This window comes from Lepisma saccharinum, chromosome 16 (genome assembly GCF_977018435.1).
Source record: "Lepisma saccharinum chromosome 16, izLepSacc3.1, whole genome shotgun sequence".
NCBI classification, from domain to species: Eukaryota; Metazoa; Arthropoda; class Insecta; order Zygentoma; family Lepismatidae; genus Lepisma; species Lepisma saccharinum.
In genome coordinates, this window is record NC_139244.1 from 23,004,618 (window position 1) to 23,024,717 (window position 20,100).

General features: G+C 37.1%; 1 protein-coding gene across 1 annotated transcript in view; it reads left to right on the plus strand.

Annotated features, from left to right (window-relative positions):
• The window catches only part of LOC145999976 (uncharacterized), a 38,399-nt gene extending 20,407 nt beyond the window's left edge, over positions 1-17,992 (plus strand). The window contains exons 6-10 of the mRNA XM_083137270.1: positions 1,459-1,523; positions 6,385-6,467; positions 10,224-11,384; positions 14,611-14,728; positions 17,155-17,992. Coding sequence (XP_082993396.1) covers positions 1,459-1,523; positions 6,385-6,467; positions 10,224-11,384; positions 14,611-14,728; positions 17,155-17,177 — 1,450 coding nt within the window. The 3' untranslated portion in view covers positions 17,178-17,992. The remainder of the gene's footprint in view (positions 1-1,458; positions 1,524-6,384; positions 6,468-10,223; positions 11,385-14,610; positions 14,729-17,154) is intronic.
• Positions 17,993-20,100: the final 2,108 nt, after the last annotated feature.

Here is a 20,100-nt window from a genome sequence, read left to right on the forward strand (position 1 = left end):
GCCTTCTTCCCAGATGATCTTTTATCTACATCCTTTATTTCGTTCTTGTATCTACAAACATAAGAAAAATGATTTATCTTGCCACAAAATCTGCAAGCTTTCCCCATAGCTGGACAACCTTCAGCTCCGTGTTTTGTTTTCGAACCACATCTATAGCAAATCCAGTTAACATTCCTTGGACTGTCCTGTTGCAATTGTCCTTTATAACATTTCTTTACCTCTAATTTTCCCTTGTACATATTTCTTGGAGTGTATGTATTAACTTTGTGGATGTTTGAGTCTTGCTGAATATGGCTACCAAATCTGTCTAGTACTTCATGATTCCTAATGTAGTCACAAACATCTTTGTACGTCTTTGGAGTTTCCATAATTAACTTCCTTTTTAATGTACCTTCCTCAAGTCCAAAAATGGTTTGCTGCTTTAATTCTTCATCAAAATCTTCTGGCTTAAACCCACATGTTAACGACAACTTTTTAATTCGTGATATATAACCATCCATTGATTCACCATGCTCTTTTTTAGCACTTTTAAATTTATATATCTCAAGCAACTTGTTTGTTTTAGGTTCATAAATATCAACGAGTTCTGTCAGCAAAACTTCGACAGGAAAACTACTAGGATCATTTGGAGCTAATTTAATATACAATGCCTCATAAGCATTATTTCCAATAACTGATAACAATAAATGAACCTTTTTATCTTCTTTAACTTCTTGTGCTTTTAAAAATGAATCAAATCTTTGTACGTAAGCTTTAATATTACTTCCTACCTCATAGGACTCGAAGAATGGCAACGTATTCATTTTTCAAACTTCTTAGATTTGAATCTTCTCTTCAACTACAATAATATTATTACTTGTTAAACTCACAAATGGATCCAATCCATCGTCGCCACTTATCGTGTATTGATTCGAAGAACTTATTCAATGAAACACTTGGGTTCGAACATTTTTTTTATTAACTCCATAACACATGTATGTAAAATCAACAAGTGACTATAACAACAATATATATTATCATTGGAAATTTATGGCTGTTTCAGCCCATGGCTTCATAACTCAACTTCCACTAATATATAACAATTCCTACATTTTGTGATGAGCTTATTTCAACTGCATTGCACATTAGTGTCACCATCTTGAATGGAATACTGTTGCCATTTCAGAAACTGTAGAATTTAAGCATTACAACGATATATAACATGACAGGATTCCGTAAACATGAAAAGTCAATGTAAGTGCCAAAAAATCATGGAATGACCCTGTACGGTTTCATGACTGCTGTCCAAATTATTCTGTGCATAATACACAAAACAATTTTGGGGGGGCAAAAATTTTGGAAAAAATGGCCATTATACATGAGTAAATACGGTACATAGGCTTGTTTTCAAAATTCTGATTTAAACAATTTCTTTGTAGAAATATACTCGTGGTAAATATCTCAATTTTTCCATTTCAGAATGAGGTGTAAGGAACCATTAACATCCTCTCCCCAGTATAACGTGCAAGGTTCTCCTAACAACAGTAAGTAGAATAAATGCCATGTTTAAATTATCTTGTAAATTGCCAATTTTGTTTTCTTAGAACCCATATTAGGGTGGTGCTGATATTACTTTGAAACTCTTTATGTTGTTAGTGATATTGAAATATTCTAGTAATTAAAAAATATATAAAAACAAAAAATAATGTATTTTTTTTTGGTGGATCGGTGATGAAATTCAAATATGTACTGGCACAAATCCATGTTATATTGACTCAGCTTGTAATTCATTAATTGCTTGATTTGCTTCATTTTACTTCGCTTTTTGTGCCACTTTTGGCTAATTTGTGAAGATGGGGATGAGTGATGACATGATGAAATTGATGAATGGACACTCACAAACATCCATGCCCAGGCCGGGATTTGAACCCTGGAGTCGTGCCATGATGTGCTAACCACTCTACCATGTACCTATTGTTTAATTCTTTTAGCATATTGCCAGGAATGGACCAATACAAAATTTTGGTTAATACCGATACCGAACCAATATTCTACCGATCCAATATAAAATTCCAAATGGTCCTTGAAGAACCCGAATAGTTCATTGACCTCCTTAGTAACGGTGTGTTCCAAGGTAACTGTAGTGCAAAAAAAGTTGCATATTAGAAATTTTTTAAAAAGTAGAGCATGGAGATTACCCATAAGAATTATAACAAAATGGCTGAATTTTGCACTAAATTAAAAGCTATTTATAGATATATCGGATCGGTAAAATAGTCTGTAATTTTACCAATACACCGATATGCCTATGTTGGCCGATACTGATTAATCTGTCCCATCTCTACATAGTACAAAAGAAACATAACTACAAATGGAATGTGCCACCTTACCACTGAAGGATTCACGTTAGAATCCGATATTGGAATGTGGTATTTGTATTATTCTTATTTTGTGGTGCTTTTCTGCAGCTAGGCTAATCAGAATGATGGAGAATAAATGACGATTAAAAGAAATTGCTGAAAGGATCCATGCTCAGATTTGTACTTGAATCCTGAACCATCGGTGGCAAGCTTATGATTCGATGATTCACTTTGCTCCCTCAGACATGAAGCTGGGTGTTTTTATGAGGACTACCGTGTGTGTACAAATAACAGTTCATGTTAATATAGGACATGTCAATACATTACAATACAATATTACATTAATAGATCTTACACAAACTAACCCAAATACAATACCAAAAATTATAAAAATTGGGCCTTACTCGGGTATTATCAGTCACAAAAAAAAGCATAACATGAGGAGATACACTACAGCCTACTACTAGGTGACGCTAATTATCAGAGTTCCTTTCATATGTAAGTTTACAAGAAGAATATGTGATTATACTATGTTACATAGAGTTACATACATTTTGATTTATGTAAGAGCTGCTTCCATGTATTCAGCTACAGAATAAAAAACATGCTTCAGAAGCATGGATTATATCTTGTGCTTGAATATGATCAACTTTGGTTCTTTCCTCATATACTGTGGTAGTTTATTATAGAAGTCAATGGAATAGTTTAATGGACCTTTCTTACGTAAGTTACGGGGGCAGTATTTCATATGAAGTTTGTATTTATTTCTTCTTCTTTGCAGCTGATCAGTGGTGATTCATTCATTCTTAGTTTTGGACTTTTAACCACTGTGTTAATTTTTTAAAAAATACCAACGTTTCGGAGGCTGAATCTGCCTTCGTCTTCAGGGTAGTGTGTGATCTACTAAATCACATTGCAATCCCTGGACACATTATGTGTTTGGGGATGGTGTCTATTGAGAACAAATTGTTGCCTTGTAGGATTATTCTCTGTGGCCAAGGCTCCACCTTGTCTGTCAGTCACAACATGAAGACAGTCTAGTACATGAAGTTGCCATGGAGAGTTATGAGTGGCCCAGGATCCACTTTGTCTGGTGGTCACGTCAAGACAGTTTTTCTATGTAGGCTGTCACGGAGGATTAATTTGCGGTGGCCCAGGCTCCACCTTGTCAAAGGATTGATATTGTGAGAATCAACCTCAAAATTGTAATACTTCTTCAGTGCTGCTTACGTCAGACTGTCAGACCCTGTCTGACCCTGAATGGCTGTGGACATATGTACAGTTCTCCCAGTGCGTGTGCTACGCTGATCCTCGTTTGTATGCAAACACTTCATGATGTTTGGGAAGAAAAAACCTGCAGATTGTTTTGTTATTGCATCGTGTTGTGGGAGGGCAGGTAACAACACGATGTAGCCGCCATGCCAAGAAACATGCTGCAAAATGTGATTAGAAGTTTCAACTTTAAAATCAGAATGCATGCACACTTCTGTTTGAATAAAGTGGCACATACTTCATCTATTCAAGCCTATAGAGACTGCCACTTCATGCGAACAGAAATGTACAAAAGAAACAAATTGCAAATTTTTAATTTCCAGCATATTTAGACTTTTCAAAAGTGTTGTACAGAATCTGTGCTATGTCCAGAATCTATAAAACTATCATCAGGCATCTCTGATTACATTTTCTGAAACATCAGTATTACTTCACAGGCTGGCTACTCATCGGAAATTCTGGGAATTATGCGTGAATTATTGGCTCCAGGAATTTTGCTTGAATTTTTCTCTGTAGATGTGAAAAATTGCAACTTTTATTGATCCAAATTCCATTCAATTTATATATATTTATAACATTTCACAGTTTTTACTTTTTGTCGAGGAAGAAAAAGAAAGCTGCATGAAAAATAAAACACAATTCTCTCAGTTCGTTTACTTCGTTAGTGTCCTTTGCAGAACCGTCTATTTAACGGATGGAAGATTATTGCAAGATAAGATATCTTGAAGTTGATTGGGTAAATTTGAGTTTGAAATTCTTGTACAATTAACAATTTTTCGTAGATAAGTATATCCCGTGTGACTTGTGTTTGGAGATTTGAGCCTGAGTATGTGAAATGGCAAATGTAAACTCTGCACCTTAAATTAAATATTATAAATATATATTAATTTTTATTTATTCTATTTAAATATATATATTACATTTATACAATGTTTATTCAATTGAATTTAGAATTTTTGGATACGTTGGAATCAGACATAACCTTCACAATGTTACATTGCTAATATATTTGTGTGTGTATCAATGGCGTATGCTGGGTTTAAAACCTGGGCTATCTCTTTTTATCATAATGTTCAAACGGGAGGCTCTTTTCCGTTCAATTTCTTGGATTTTAAGGTGATGTGACATTGCAATTAAAATACATGCATTACAATTTACTAATAGTTATAAAAATATCACTGTTTCATTAATATAAAAACAATAAGGAAAACATTTCAAATATTTAATGGTTATTTATAAAATATAGAGGCCCATATTGTGAAATGTTTATGTAGGCCTACATTGCGAGAATAAAATATACGCGTATAATAAACTTGTTGCCTTGAATATTTAATTTGGACAGGAACTCCATTCTTCTCTTGGCAACCTCTGTGGTAAAATGGTTATTAGCACAGCGCAGTACGATGCCAGGGGACTCGGGTTCAAATCCAGGCATGGACATGGATATTCTTTGAGAATGTCTCTTCATGAATTTAATCGTATCGTCGCAATTAGCTAACTGGCAGAAAAGCAACGCAAAATAACAAATCAAATCCATTCTTCTCTTCTTTGCGATGCCTGAGGCTAGCATATCTTCACGATTTGAAGTTTATCCTCATGCAAAAGCAGAGAAAATTGTTTCGTCAATAGTTCGTTAATTATGTCAGTCATTTTCGTTCACTATACGATGCAGCCCAGATCATTCAAAACATACGACGTAATTCAATCACTCAATACACTTAAGAAATTCCATGCAGTAAGATACCTAATTTTCTTAAACTCCCTTCAACGCGATTTCCACTCGCAAAATACCCTTTGCATTTTCCGGCCAGTCAGTCTACCCCAGCCAGTCATAAACAAAGCAGCAGAGGGGTTGAAAACATCGTAAAGCGTGTTTGGTTGAAATTCAGCAGCCTGCGAGTTCTGGATGTGTTCGATGAGACAGTGTTCTTTTGGCCTAGAGGACAAATTCCCTATCACATGCCAGCCACTCTTTTCCCGTTCCTGTAGTAGTAGTTTAGTTTCAAAATTTCCCTTACCTGGGAAAATCTCATGCTGGTTAGCGCATTGGCATCGCTGTAAGGTTTTACTGCCGTTGTAAAACGAAGAGTTCCCTGTCTAGGAAGCCACTACAAATACGTCACCAACTGCCTCCAGGCACTGGTCGGGGAAGAATTTAACCGCTGAAGTCTGGTGGTAGTTTTAAAAGAAAGGAGTCCATCCCCATTTATAGAGCAAGCACAAGGAAAACAAACCTTGGACGAAAAATCCCTTCGCAGACTTTTCTTCCGTTCAGCTCGGGCCATAAGGAAGCATGGTCTACTCTCCCCCCCCCCTCTCCTCGCGGGAGTACGGTGCACAGGAGTCGTGGGTTTTATACTATCATTTTCTCCCCCGATCGTTGTTTGAGAGTGAAGCATCAGTCACATTTGATAGTCCATTATTTTCTGTATTTATTCTGGGCTTCGGCAATAGCCTAGGTAGCCTAGAATATACACGCCTGGTGTGTATGTGTGAGGGTGGTGAGAGGCGGTAATACATAAGGCTGAATTAGAGAAAATATCTGCTTCTACCCATGAATTTTTGGAATGTTCGCCTTGAAAACCGGGAATTATACTTGAATTTTATAATGGTTCTAGAGTAGCCACCCTGCTTCAGCTCTACTTGCCACCCATGTGAGCCTTTGGAAGAATAATGGAATATGTAACCTGACAATATTAGCCTTATAAAGAAGAGATTGTTTTTGTTTATTCAAAAGTGTCCTCTTTATTTATAATGCTTTATCTTGTTTCAGGAGATGATCAGTTTGAAGGTCCAAGGATCAAAAATTATCCTGTAACAAGTACTCCTCTATCATCCAGCCCAAAGGAGTTTGATGTAAGTTTATTTTTTCACTTATATTTTAGATACATGCTGACTGTCTTTTAAATACTTAAAACTTGGGGTGTAAGGGGTGACCTTCCATGTAGTACACCCAAATATCAACCTCACTTCCACGTCAGTACACCCTGGACTGAAGACTAACGAGGCTCTGGCGACTGGCCCCATGGCCAGTATAATTTTGTTTGTGTTGTCCTGTGTTTTGTAATTATTTGTGCTGAGTGTTCTTTGCAGCCTCGGCTTTTAACAAAAGTCAGAACATTTTAATATTTTATGATTTTAATTAAGCAACGTTAGAGTTGTTATGTGAAACTGTAAGGGGCTGGACCCCGTATAGTGTGACGGGTGCAAAGTAGCCTTAGTGCTGATGCACCCAAAATTTTAAAATCAAAATCAAATCAAATCAAAATACTTAAAACTTGTATTTATTTTGTAAATTTATGATGCACACAAATATGTGTCATTTTGAGGTTAAGGCTCGGCTGGAGCTTTAGCTGACACAAGGGCAGTTTTTTCAAAATTTTCCTCTCCTTTCGAAACACCGCTATGATATTCCAAAATATGCTTAGAATACTTTCTAGAGCATTCACATAAATCTTCATGTGGTTTGCTTTCGCTATTGCCTAGATATTCTCAATAGTTTTGTATTTTTTTGGGATTTTGGAATATCATAGCAGTTTTTCGAAAGGAGAAGGCAATTTTAAAAAAGCAGCCCTCAAGTTGGCCAAAGGTCCAGTTAATGTACACTTTCTTGCTGATACAGTTATTTGTGAAAATGCCATATTTCCCGATAAGAGTCCATGTGTAAAAAGAAACCATTTTTATAATTATGAATGGGACAAATTAATTGTTACTCTATATGTATATAGAGTTTTTCGGACAGGCTTCATACTTAACCTTTCCCTATTCAGTTCAATAAATGCTTCTACTTTTGTCACATTATGTGTATTTTATTTGTTTCTTCCTTTCCATAGTTTACTAAAAGCATGAATTTTATACTGGGTAAGTTTAAAATGTCAATTTCCTGCATACTGCAACTTCTCCTTGATGTTGGAACCCTTGAAGTTATGTGAAAATTATGGCTCAACCCCAAGTGATAAATGTTCTCACCTTTGGTGTAAGCAGCGCAGCTCTTGGTTAGATTCCTGGTTGGAGTCTACCAAAACTCTAGTGTTGACTCATTCGTGAGGCCATTTGGGGAGCAGGCTCTGGTCTCAAAAGGCAAAACAGCTGCGATGAGACTCGATGCGTTGACCACGTGTCACCCTATGCAAGAGGTGCTAGGCAGGCGTGAGGGCTGTAGTGCCATGGAGTTTATTTTCGTTTAGTTCTAATTTTCATTTTCTTAATTTCCTTTATAGCTGGGCCTTCTTGATGGCACAGTGGTAACATTGTCCCTTTGTAATCTAGGGGTCCTGGGTTCGATACCTGGTTGAAGGCACATGGCACAGTGATTCGGATCCAACTTTAAACTAGGTCCAGTCCCCATTAGCCTATCTCTGCATAAAGTGCACTTTAAACAACAATTCAATCAATTACTCAATCCTTTAGAGCTGGATAAATAACAACTTAAAATGCATGTGACTTTTTAATGTTTTTGTGAATATTCTGATAACTTTGGCTTTTTAATCAAATGTAGATTTATCAAGCTAAATGTTATCCAATCCAAAAGTAATTACAGATTTGGAATCTTCGTTTAGAACTCTTAGTTGAAGGAATTTGAAAAAAAAAGTTCCCTCTCTCCAAATGACATAGCCTGCTTCCACACACACACACACCCACAAAAAAAAAATGCCGAATATACACAAGGCTGTGGTGTTTGGAGACACTTAAAATACAGTAGAGTCTCTCTTATCCGACGTAAACGGGCCAACAGAACATCGGATAAGCGAAAATGTTGGATAATAGGGAGGTGTTAAGAAAAAGCCTATTAAACGTCAAACTAATGCTATAATTTTACACATTACGAAACCTAATACAGTAATCATGTTTTACAACAATACAGAAAAAAATAACTGGTAGAGTTTCACCATGGTAGAGTTGGGAGAAACTAAAAATAGACTACGCTCACAACTTGCAGTGGGGGGCGGCGCCAGGGAGATACATTTCTCTTTGTACATAAGATTGACATTTTGGTTATTTTTGAGATACAAAGTAAAATGTTCCATCCTTCAATTTTCGAGTGAAATTGCCATGCCATACAATTTGCATTGGACTCAGTTAAACCTTCTGAAATCTGTAAACACAACACGAAAACAATTTATCTACAGTATAGCTTCTAATAAAATTTTTCTTAATGAACTCAAATCAACAAAAAGTCACCATGTTTTACACTCGAGCCCTTCATTTTACGAGATGCGAGTTGTAACGTGAAGGGTAGTTTTCTTGTTAATACATTCTGTGTATTTGTTCCATGTAACACGTCTAGTAAACGTACCATTTCAGGCTTTTTCAAAAGTCGTTAGAAAGAGGCCCAATGTTCACGAAGAAATTTTACAGTTTGTTGTTTAGGATAGTGCGGTAGAAGGGATTTTAACAAAGACGAAGTTGCTCTGCACTTCGCGTTTTGTCCTGAAGTGACAGACGGAATGTACTATGTATTTGGTACCTCCATTGGTTACATTGAAAAGGTTCAAAAATTGTGTTTTTAAAGACTAGGATAATTTCATTTTTTTCACTATATAGTTCAATAAGACTACAATGTGTATCTGAATGTTTACACTGTACGACTACTTTCTTGGAGTATAAGACTTAATACATATCATCATGTAAGTCCAGGGGGAAGGCAAGGCGGGCACGGCTTGCCTGGAAAATGAATGTGAGTCTAAAGTTATTATATTTCATACATACAATTTTATTTCAGTCAGTAATTTTTGTTAATCAGTTGTGCCGATTAGGGGTGCAGTTGCCCCCGCACTATGCTAAACCTTATATATTAAGGGAAAGTAAACTGTCCTCCCACCCCCAATTTTGCCACCTTGCTCCCCAGTTTTGAAAGGTTTGCTGTGTGTTTCATGGTTTTCCTTATTTTCAGCATCGCACCCCCTAAATTTCTTTCCGAATCCCCTCCCCCTTGATGATTAATTCTGGTGCCACCGCTGCTTGCAGTTCTTGTTGCCGATGGATGATTTTTTTTTTTTTTTGGTGGTATGTCTGATAATACGGAATGTCGGATAAGCGAGGGTCGGATAAGCGAAGGTCGGATAAACAAGACTACTGTGTATATATAATGTACTTACAATTTGGAGTTTGTAGCAATGATTTGATGAGTTTACAGTATTCTTGTTGGAAAACCTGATGGTAAGAGACCTGTAGGAAGGCCAAGACGAAGATTGAGGGATAACGTTGAGTTGGATGTAAAGGACATCTGAAAAGATTGGATTGATCTTGCCCGGAATAGGGACAGCTGAAAGGCTTGTGTTGCTGCAGCCATAAACCTTCGGGTTTAAGAAGGCTAGAGAGTTAGTTAAAAAATGATTTGACAGGTATTTGCCAACGATTTGAACACTCCTGCTTTCTTTCTCATGGAACTTGTTGTGAGACAGCTTGTATGGTAAAGACAAGACACAACAGTGCTTTGAGAAATATGAATTTTTAGACACATTAACAACCACTCATTAACAATGCTCCAAATTGTATGTACCATTTTATACTTTTTTGATGGTACTCTTATGGTGGTGTTACAAAATTTTATATTCTTGAAGCAAAACATACATAACCCCTTCAAACTGACTTCGCGCAATTTATTTTCAGATTTCCTTATCGAACATCAGTGTGGAATCCAGAGACAGTGAAGATGCTCCCATAATTAACGTGATGAATGAAATAGGAGAGGGCATTGTACCAATCTCATGGAATCTCCCAAAAAATGTCAACCAAAATCATGAAAATGCACAAGAAAAGTACACTGCGTCAGATATGTTGAAAAGCACTCAATTAGTTGAGCAATGTGCAAAACACGACACTGGAAATGTAAAAAGTGTTTTTCGAAATCTGATGAATGCATTTAATAAAACTGATGCAGAATATACAGTACATGTGCAGCGGTCTTTATCTATGGCACAGGTTACTGATTGTAACCACAATTTTATAACCAGAAGTAATATAAAGAGTACTGTAGTTGCTCATTGTGTTCAAAGTTTGAAGCAGAAAAATGTAGAAATACAGAAGGAAATAGAGGTGATAGATGAGGGTGACTCATTTAATGATAATGCGGAAGACAACAGACCAGTACATAATTTGCCAATAGCAGATTCAGGTATCCATGTTCAGTTTCATGAAAATGATCATTGTTGCAAGTTGAACAGCTACTGTCCTCTATTATCAAGACATAAAGTTCTGCCATACGGTTTAGATGAAAGTGACAGTACAAAGGATGAATCAAAAAGTGTCGACACTGGAAGTGAAAGTAGTTTTAAAGTTTTGCCATACAATTTAGATGAAAGTGACAGTACAAAGGATGAATTGAAAAGTGACGACTCTGGAAGTGAAAGTGGTTGTGGCAAATCACTTTCATTGCCTGCCGAAACTAAAAGTCCTCAGCAAGAAGTTTCTGTGATCAAGGAAACTGAGGAGAAAATGAATTTATCAAAACCATGCCAAAGTACTAACACAAAAGCCAGCATACTTCCAGATGTTAGAGATTATTTGTCAAAACATATTCCAGATTGCGTAGCGATGCAAAGTGAAGTTTCTGCAACACGTCATCCAGTTGAAGCTGAAGCGCATGGTGTTGCTGCAAATGAAGCTGAAGCACATGGTGTTGCTGCAAATGACATTACAAACTCTCATATTAGCAATACGAGCTCAAAACAAAAGAAGACTGATAAGGAAAAGACTTCAAGAAACTTGAAAAACAAGAGGACGAGATATGGATTACCTGGAATGAAGAGGAAGTCATCTCATAATGTGCAGGTAAGGTTGTAATTTTTTAATTATGATTTTTTTGGTCTTGGTTAGTGTATAATCAGTGTAGTAAAACAAATGTTCAAGGTGATGAGGCACAGTTTTGCATGAGGTGCACATTTTTGTCAATTCTGTCAAAATGTATGCGAGTATTGGAATAGACATTAAAAAACTTCTTACGTCATGTGCCGGCAACATCCTTCGACTCTGGGATGAAGTCGAAAGCTCAAATAGACATCTAAAGTGTCTTTTGTCATGCTGTTTATTTGTTTTGTGAGGTTTTAAACAAGAATATTGGAATAGAGTTGTAGCTAAGGCTGAGCCAATACCGATGTATGGGTATTAGAAAGTTTAAGGGATTTAATTTATTTATTTATTTATTATTATTATTTGTTTGAAAGAGTTGGGAATTCACCCTGTCAATCTTGTTCATGTGTGCAAGGTTTAAGTTGTTTGGTTTATAGAGAATAGAGAAGTAAAATAAAAGTATTAATACATCTAAAAATGATTCTGCAGCCATGGTTGTTGCAAGCAGAGGGTTTACAAACCTCAGTGGAAATATCAAGATACGTGGGTGAGTCAAAAATTGTCTACACTTTTCACCATAACTTTCTTTAGGTTGGCCACACTGTCCACAGCTCTCGCATGCTGATAAGTGGTACTCTTGTGGTTATGTGGCCGAGGTTTCATATTATTTGCTCCATTTTTCTTTCTTTTGTAATAGAGTAAACATGTCCGTGCTGCTGGTAATGTGCACCAAGGCAAAAACGGAGATCAGTGATCTGAAGCTTGTCGTGGACGATTTCGCATACAGAACCATGACTAGCAGTAGCGTGCCCAGAATTTTCGAAAGGGGAAGGGGTTATGTACACTGTTTTAGTAGTCTGTCCTCATTTTGCCATGTTATCCTGCCATTGATGTCCTTTTTGTTTAAGAATACTGGGCCAAAGGGGAGGGATTATAACCCCAACCAACCCTCCCCCTCAGGCATGCCACTGATGACCAATTTGCAGAGAGCTGCCACCTCGTCGGCTGCCAAACTGTGACCCATCTGTTCGTCAGAATCATCTCTTGAGCTTGTTGAATCTTCCCATCAGTGGTGGAGGTTGATGGGCATCCTGCTCCCGCTTCGTGCTTCTCAGGTCATTTTTAAACCTCTCGATCCACTCATATACACTTCTACGCAGTAGAGCATGGTCCCCGTATTGTACTGAAAGCCTTAGGTGAAAATCTGCCCCTGACACACCTTCGGAGCAGAGAAACGAATCATTGTTCTCTATTCTGCGTTGGTGCACACTGCGAGCAGAGTGGCCATGTTTACTCCGTTATAAAGAAAGAAAAATGGAGCGATTAAATATGAAACCTCGGCTACGTAACCACAACAGTACCACCTTTCAGCACGCGAGCTCTGAAGGCAGAGTGGCCAACCTAAAGAAAGTTACGGTGAAAGTGTGGATAATTTTTTACTTCCCCTTGTATAATAACAAGAAAGGCTAGGGAGATTTGATAAATTACATTTCGTTTTTCATCAATCATTTCACTGTAATCTGTTTCACAACTAATTCATTCTAATCTCATTTATAAAATAACCCGTGGCTTGACAGCCCTTGAAGGGCCTAGGCCAATCTCCCGACTGCCAGTCTCCCTCTCACAATCCTACCTAGAGGTGTGGAGATCTTCAACCGGTAATAGGGTGACGTGGGGTTGGCATGTCGAACCCCCAGCTGTTAAAGGAGATTTCTGAGACCAGGTTACGCTGCTCACTCGTATCTCCCCAATTTCCTCATTATGGTGGGTTGCCACCGGTCCTATACGTAGGCCGAGAACCCAGGCAGTAACTTTAAAAATTATGTAATATTTTATTTAAAACCACCTGCATATGAAATAACTCCTGTTAAAATCCCTCCCTAGCTTATGAATTGTAATAATTTTCCATATTCACTATTTTGCAGTTTAATTTCAAATCGTAGAGAAATGAAGTCAATTCCTTGTAAGTTAATATGGGTACTTAATACAATCCATACCTGGAGCTGCATGAGTTTATTATTTCCATTTACAAAAGCATGGATTTAGTTTATCATTGTCAGGGAAAAATAAAAATTTGTCCTGGAAAAGTCGGAATTTCATTTCTGCTTGTCTGTATCCACCCTGGATGGCTACCAGTCTCATACACAAGCCGAAATCTCAGGAGAAAAGTTGTTAATAGTTCCTCCAGGAATCTTGAACCTGCAGATGTCACGTACACAGTAATAATGATCAGTATTTTGAACAAATTTTAATTATAAGAATTTTCAATATCTGTATCGGTATCAGTTCAAAGTTGTACAGGCTCGGCCCTAGGTATAATCTTTTCAGCACAATTACTATCTGCAAATTATTTGGCTCAATTGGTGTTATCAAAACATACCTTATGCATTTAAAAATATCACTATATTTTATGGATGTGACAGATAAATCAGTTCTCTATCGGTATCGGCAAATATAGGCGTATCGGTTAAATTACCGATTATTTTACCGATCCGATATATCTGTAAATATCTTAAAATTTAATGCAATATTGTGCCATTTTGTTTTAATTTTTATTGTTTTTGATTGAATTGGTGTTTTAAGTCCACTTTATGCACAGTAAGGCTAATCGGGACTGGACCTGCAGTTTAAAGTGGGATCCGAACCGCTATGTGCCTCCACCGGGTATCAAACCAGGGACCCCTTGATGACAAGGCAATGACACACTCACTGTGCCATCAGGGAAGTACTTAATTTTTATGGACATAAATATATATCCCATACCTTTTTTTAAGTAAATGTCTGAATATACACTTTTTTTTTTAACATTGCAAAAGGTTGGTTTATCTGGTAAGGTACATTTATAAAGGAGGTCAGTGAACCATTTGGAATTTTATATCTGATTGGTAGAATATCGGTGTCTGTAAATTTTACACTAGTACTTTATTGGTAAGGTAAAGATATAGCATATAGCACCGTGCCATGGAGGCACATTTAGGGGATGTAACGATAGGGGCCCCCACATATTCTTTATCTTGACCATTTTAGAGGTGGTGATCAGCACCATTCTCCAGCAGCCTTTAACCCCCCTTCCCTCTTTTCCGGGGTTGCCCCCATAACAACACATCAGCCAACACTACTATACTTTCACTACAGCAACCTGTTACTACTCTTTAAAGTGTTAATGTTCTGTGAAAGCACTTGTTACACGTGCACATAATCTTTACAGATGCATAAAAGTGAGGAAGTGGCGGATGACATTTTAGAAGAATCCATGTTTTGTGAGAGAAAGAAGTACAAACATGTAGCAAGAGAATTTCCAGAACCTCAAGATGATATCCCTCAAGGTATTTAATATTCATTTTATATACTTGTTTCAGTGTTTGTAGATCCACTTACGTCAAAGCTTTCTAATGACCCTGAATTTCATATCCAGTGGGGGGTACATTCCTGCTGCACACAATTATCCCAAATGCCCAGAGTTTCCCACAGGTAACCCATTTATTTGAGGCTGGGTAGGCCACCCACCCCAGGAATCGAACCAGGGTCTCCGACATGGCAGCCAAATGTCTTACCGACTATACCACTGCGACTGCTGATATTTCTGTTCTGTAACAGTGCAATATTCTGATTTTGTTATTGTTTTTACAAATACGTAATTTATATAGGCCTGTTTTCTAATGTGAATGTCGAAACCTCGAGATATCTTTTTCAAACAAAACCTATTACACTCAGGTGAAATACATTATTTAAGGATGTTAACATACAGTTCAGGTTATTCATGGGATATTTGCTATCATTATATTGGATCAGTGGAATATCAGTAAATTTTATATTGGTACTCTATCAATATCAGTAAAATTTCATATTTGTCCACCCATAATAAAAAGTGCACGTGGTACCTGTCTGAAATAACTTAGGATAATAAGGGAAGTAGTTACAGGTACATTTGGCCCTATAGCGCACAGGAGCAGTGAACCCCCAGTAACGTACGGTATTCACTTCATTCACAAAATCTCCTACATAATACATAACGTCTTTGAGGCTGCAACATAATGAATTCTTTTGCTGTGAAAGAGATACTACAAGTCAGCCGAGCTGGTGCAGTTTCTCGGTTGAACTCCCACAGAACAACTCCTGCCCTGGCAAAAGCATAGTGATGCAAGCAGAAGCTGAAGATGGGTACTTGGCAAAATACATGGAAACAGATACTGGTGAGCCTTCGTTTCAGAAAAACGGACATGCGCAGTTCATGCTCTCGCAGAACGCACCATCCTCGCTGCCTTCTCCCTTGCAGTGTTGCCCTGTGGCCGTCGAGTTCAAAACCGATACGTAACATATTTGATCTTATCTTTGAAACACTTTTGTGACAAATTTCTTACACTAACTGCAAGCTTGTGACAGAGATGTATGAGTAGCAATGAATGAAAGCTGGAATTACAGAAGATGAATTAAATTAAGCAAAATAATTCGTGCATGCATTGAGACGTTTTCCCTTGAAGGTGAAAACACTTCATGGACGCAAAAGTAAAAGAATGGCGCCATTAGAAGACATGACTGACCCTGTCAGTGTCTCAAATTTTTTAGTTTTTGAAGTGCTTGGATACTTGTTAAAAAATGAGGGGTGGACTGCAGTGTAGGTGGTGCTGTCTGCGCACGTAAGCAATGACTGCTAGAAATGTATAAATTAACGTAAACAAACATCCCCGTGTGATGAAAGGAAGGTAAGACCACTTCTGATGGGTCGTTTTTTAAATTGTAGGTATAGCATGCAATTAATTTGTTATTCATTATAATTTCGGCTGTATGAAATAATTTAGGCCAGTGATTCATAAACACATTCCCAACATCTTCATAACAGTTTCTCATTCTTTTCCCATGCAACCCCAAAATTTTGAAAAAGGCACAATTTATTGTCTAGGGTGTCTACCAAAATAATAAATCCAAAATTCTTGATTTTTCTTGACGAAATTAAGGAAATAGATATTTTTATTCAATGAAAAACCCCTACCACAAGGCAGATGAAAACTGAAGCTGTACTTTAATAAGAGATTTAGAGTTGCTTTAATTATTAATGCATGTAAAAATAATGCTTCAGACTTCATCCTGGATGGGGAATGGCCACATTACTTTATTTAATATTTTTACAAATCTTCATGCATACAAGACCACAAGCATAATTTCTTGACTGGTAAGACACCCTGCTGTTTCAGCACCTAATTTTTTTTTTGCATATCCCTATTACAAAACCTTATACTCACACATAAAAACATTCTGGACAAGCCTCCCATCCTACTTGTTTAGCAGAGAAAGTCTTACTTGAGGAAACTGAATATATCTCGTATAGTGTCTTGGCCAAAGGGGGAGGTTATGTGGGAAAATATGGCAAAATGAGAACTGTCAAGTAAAAAATGTATAAGTACCCCCCCCCCCTTTTCAAAAATCCTGGGCATGCCACTGGTTTCATATTACTTCAGTGAACCCCCCAGAAAACTAGCAATGCCAGAGTGGTTAATAGAAGGATTAGACTGACACATAAAGTAAGTACTCATTTTGGGTAGATTAATGAATGAGAAAGGGTGAAAGTATCAGTCAAAAGCAATTTTTACTTTACAAATGGCCCTCATATTTAATGTTGAATTTATCTTTCTTTAGATTTGCTTTCTCCATTTCGTGATTAAAGTAGGTATGCAAATCAAACATGAAATGTTCTTTGTTATTACTTAACTTTCTAAAATATAATCTCTCACTTTTCACTGTTTATTCATTTCAGATATCCTAGAGCTCATTCCATGAAGGAACATATAGTATTCTGAGATTTATTAACAAACAAATCTAGTTGCACATGTGCAGATATTATAATTTATTTCTTTTAAAATGTCGTTTAAATATATTTTTAGTTTATAGTAAGTGAAGTAAGAATTAGTTTAAAATACTTCTTAATTTAGCATAAACTGTTAATTATTAAAAGTTTTATAGTGATGAAGAAAATTTGTTCCTTAAAAATCACCTATGTGCACAAGGAGTGCATTATGTGTTATACCTATATATATGAAAGTCTGTAGCAGAATGTAATTTTGAATTGCTGTAACAAAATCATGGTTGAATGGGCTAGACAGGTGTGAATATGCCTATAACTTTCTTTTTGTAAAATTGTCATTCTGTTTTTTTGTTCTGTGATAATTTTATTTCATATAGTATTTTATGGACCGTACCATGTAGTATGTATTTGTGGGAACAGAAGAACAGATTTATTTTTGTTGTGTAAAAAACGTTTTATCTTAAGATTCTTCATATTTTTTTATACAAACATTGAAATGGATTATTATAAATTTGTGCTATGTAAATAAAAGTATTTTCTCATCAAGGAGTAACTTTCATAAAAGTTGATCTAAACATCTGAACTGTTTCAGCACCTAGCATCGGAATTTGTATAAAAACTAGTCTGATAAAAGAACAGAGAGACACTGGCCTGCATGATGAAAAACAATTTGCCTGTAGATTTTTGTGACTGTCACCATTCACAAAAAGTTGTAGTCTGAAATCCATAGACAAATTGTTTTTCACAACACAATATTATTGTATATTTATATCAGAAGTGAATGTAAGCATGGGCGTCCAGACAGAAGGAGGGGGGGATGGCCCCCCTTGGAAAATGAAAGTCAACCAAAAATTATGTATATCACATATAATTTCATTTTAGCCACAATGATGTGTGTTAATTATTGCATGAACAACATAAATTCAAATTTAAGCAATATTTCTTTAGGGAACAACACTACTTTTGGGGAAAATGTGCCTTTTTGCCCCCCCCCCCCCCCCTGGAAAAAATCCTGCGGATGTCCATGCATGTAAGTGTTTTTGCCACTGAATGTGTTAAAAAGGTTTTTAGGGGTAAAACCCTAGCATAATGATATGCAAAGGAAAGCATTAATTAGACTACAAGTAAAAATATATTTTAGTGGTCCACATGTTAGTTTTTGAGGAAAAAATATGTGAAATTCAGCCATATATTAAATTATTCATATTTGGTCATGTGAATAAAACTGGGAACCTGCTTGCGCAGCACCAATCCCTCCAGTACCTGCTGCATGTGCTCACATTTTGGTTTGAATTACAGTGCCTTGAATAACGTAGTGTGGAAAACGACCCAAGAAACTAGTTCCCCAGATGGATGACAAACACAGATGGCAGTGCGATCGAACCAGGTGCTAATTTTGTTATGAAAGTAATGCGGCTTAGTTAGTTTATGGAATATATTGTGTATATTTGTTTGTCTAGAAAGGCGGTAAGTGAATTCATGGAAACAGTTATATTTGTGGAGTGATTTGCAGTCACGAAATGACAATAATTTGGAAAGAAAATTAAAATAAAATTAATAAATAAATAGCATGCATAACACAAGAAGAAACATCGCAAAGTGATTCCGGACGTCAGGTGTTGGATTGTGTACTAGAGTTTTATTTTTCTATGTTATTAGAATATAAATAGTATCCTGAGAGATATTTCATACCGAGGCGACAAACCACAAGTGTCGCTTGGAAGCGAGCAGTCCGTAATCAATGCAGCCTTTCGAACCGTAGGGACACAAGCTCTGACTGCACAGTTTCCTCAAGGAGATTTTACCCCAAAGCGACGCGACACATGTTGCTTGGAAACGAGCCAATCAAGAGCAACATTTCACATCGTAGTGCCATGACGGGAAGCACAGGCCAGCGTTCGGTTGGTGAAATCCTCAAGCGATAAGTGTCGCGTGCCCCTTGTCGCTTTGGTGCGCAATCTCCCTAAAGCAAGACACTCATTGCATCGCGTATGTGCGAACAACAAACCACGGCAACATGTTGCAAGCTATTGAGGAAATGGTCCAGTTTGAGCGACGCACAAGCGACAAAGTGACACGTGTGACTTATTGTGTCGCCTAGATCTGTTGTTGTAATGTGCGGTTTTTCGTGTCGCCTATCTGTTGTTCGCACAATTAGCAGCTAACGCTTGTCAATAAACTGAAGGTACCATGTCGCTTGTCACTTAGTTGGGAACTCCCCTTGTAGTGCGTCGCTTCGGTCTGAGCACCCTTCCTTTAAGGAGCTTTCCGACTGAAGTAACAAGTAGCATGCGAATACGCCATATGAACGTGTTGTTTGCTGTTTGGACCCTCATGTGCAATGAATGCTATTTTACAGTCTGGAAGTGTATGTCACTAGTGTGACAGTATGAACATCCCATGTCGCTTGTCCCATTGGTTTGAAAGTTTCCTTACACTCATGTCGATGGCACTAAGAAAGTTTTGTGGGGTTCCCCTTGTCGTTTCATGGAATCATCATTATCATCATCACCGCGATTAGTTTAAAGCAGAAGAAAAGAGAGAGTAAATATCAAAAATACAAATGCTTCAGTGTGTATATCTTTAAAAGAAATGATGATGATGATAATAATAATAATGAACCTAATTCATACACAAAAATTTAGTTGCCAAGAGCATTCCATGCATATTTTTTCTCCCGTATTACTAACAAAAGTATGACGATAATAGGACGTGGTCGACTGTCTAGAATGTTCGTTAATATCTTCGCGACCACTGTACCAAATATCATAGCAATTATCACATTCATAGAAATGCTTCATGTAAAAGAATCAGACGTTGCAGCAAAAACTCCATTTACTTCCAGTGCCTCTAGCGGATCATTTTCGAGTGGAACCAGCCAGAGAGCGCAGAACCGTG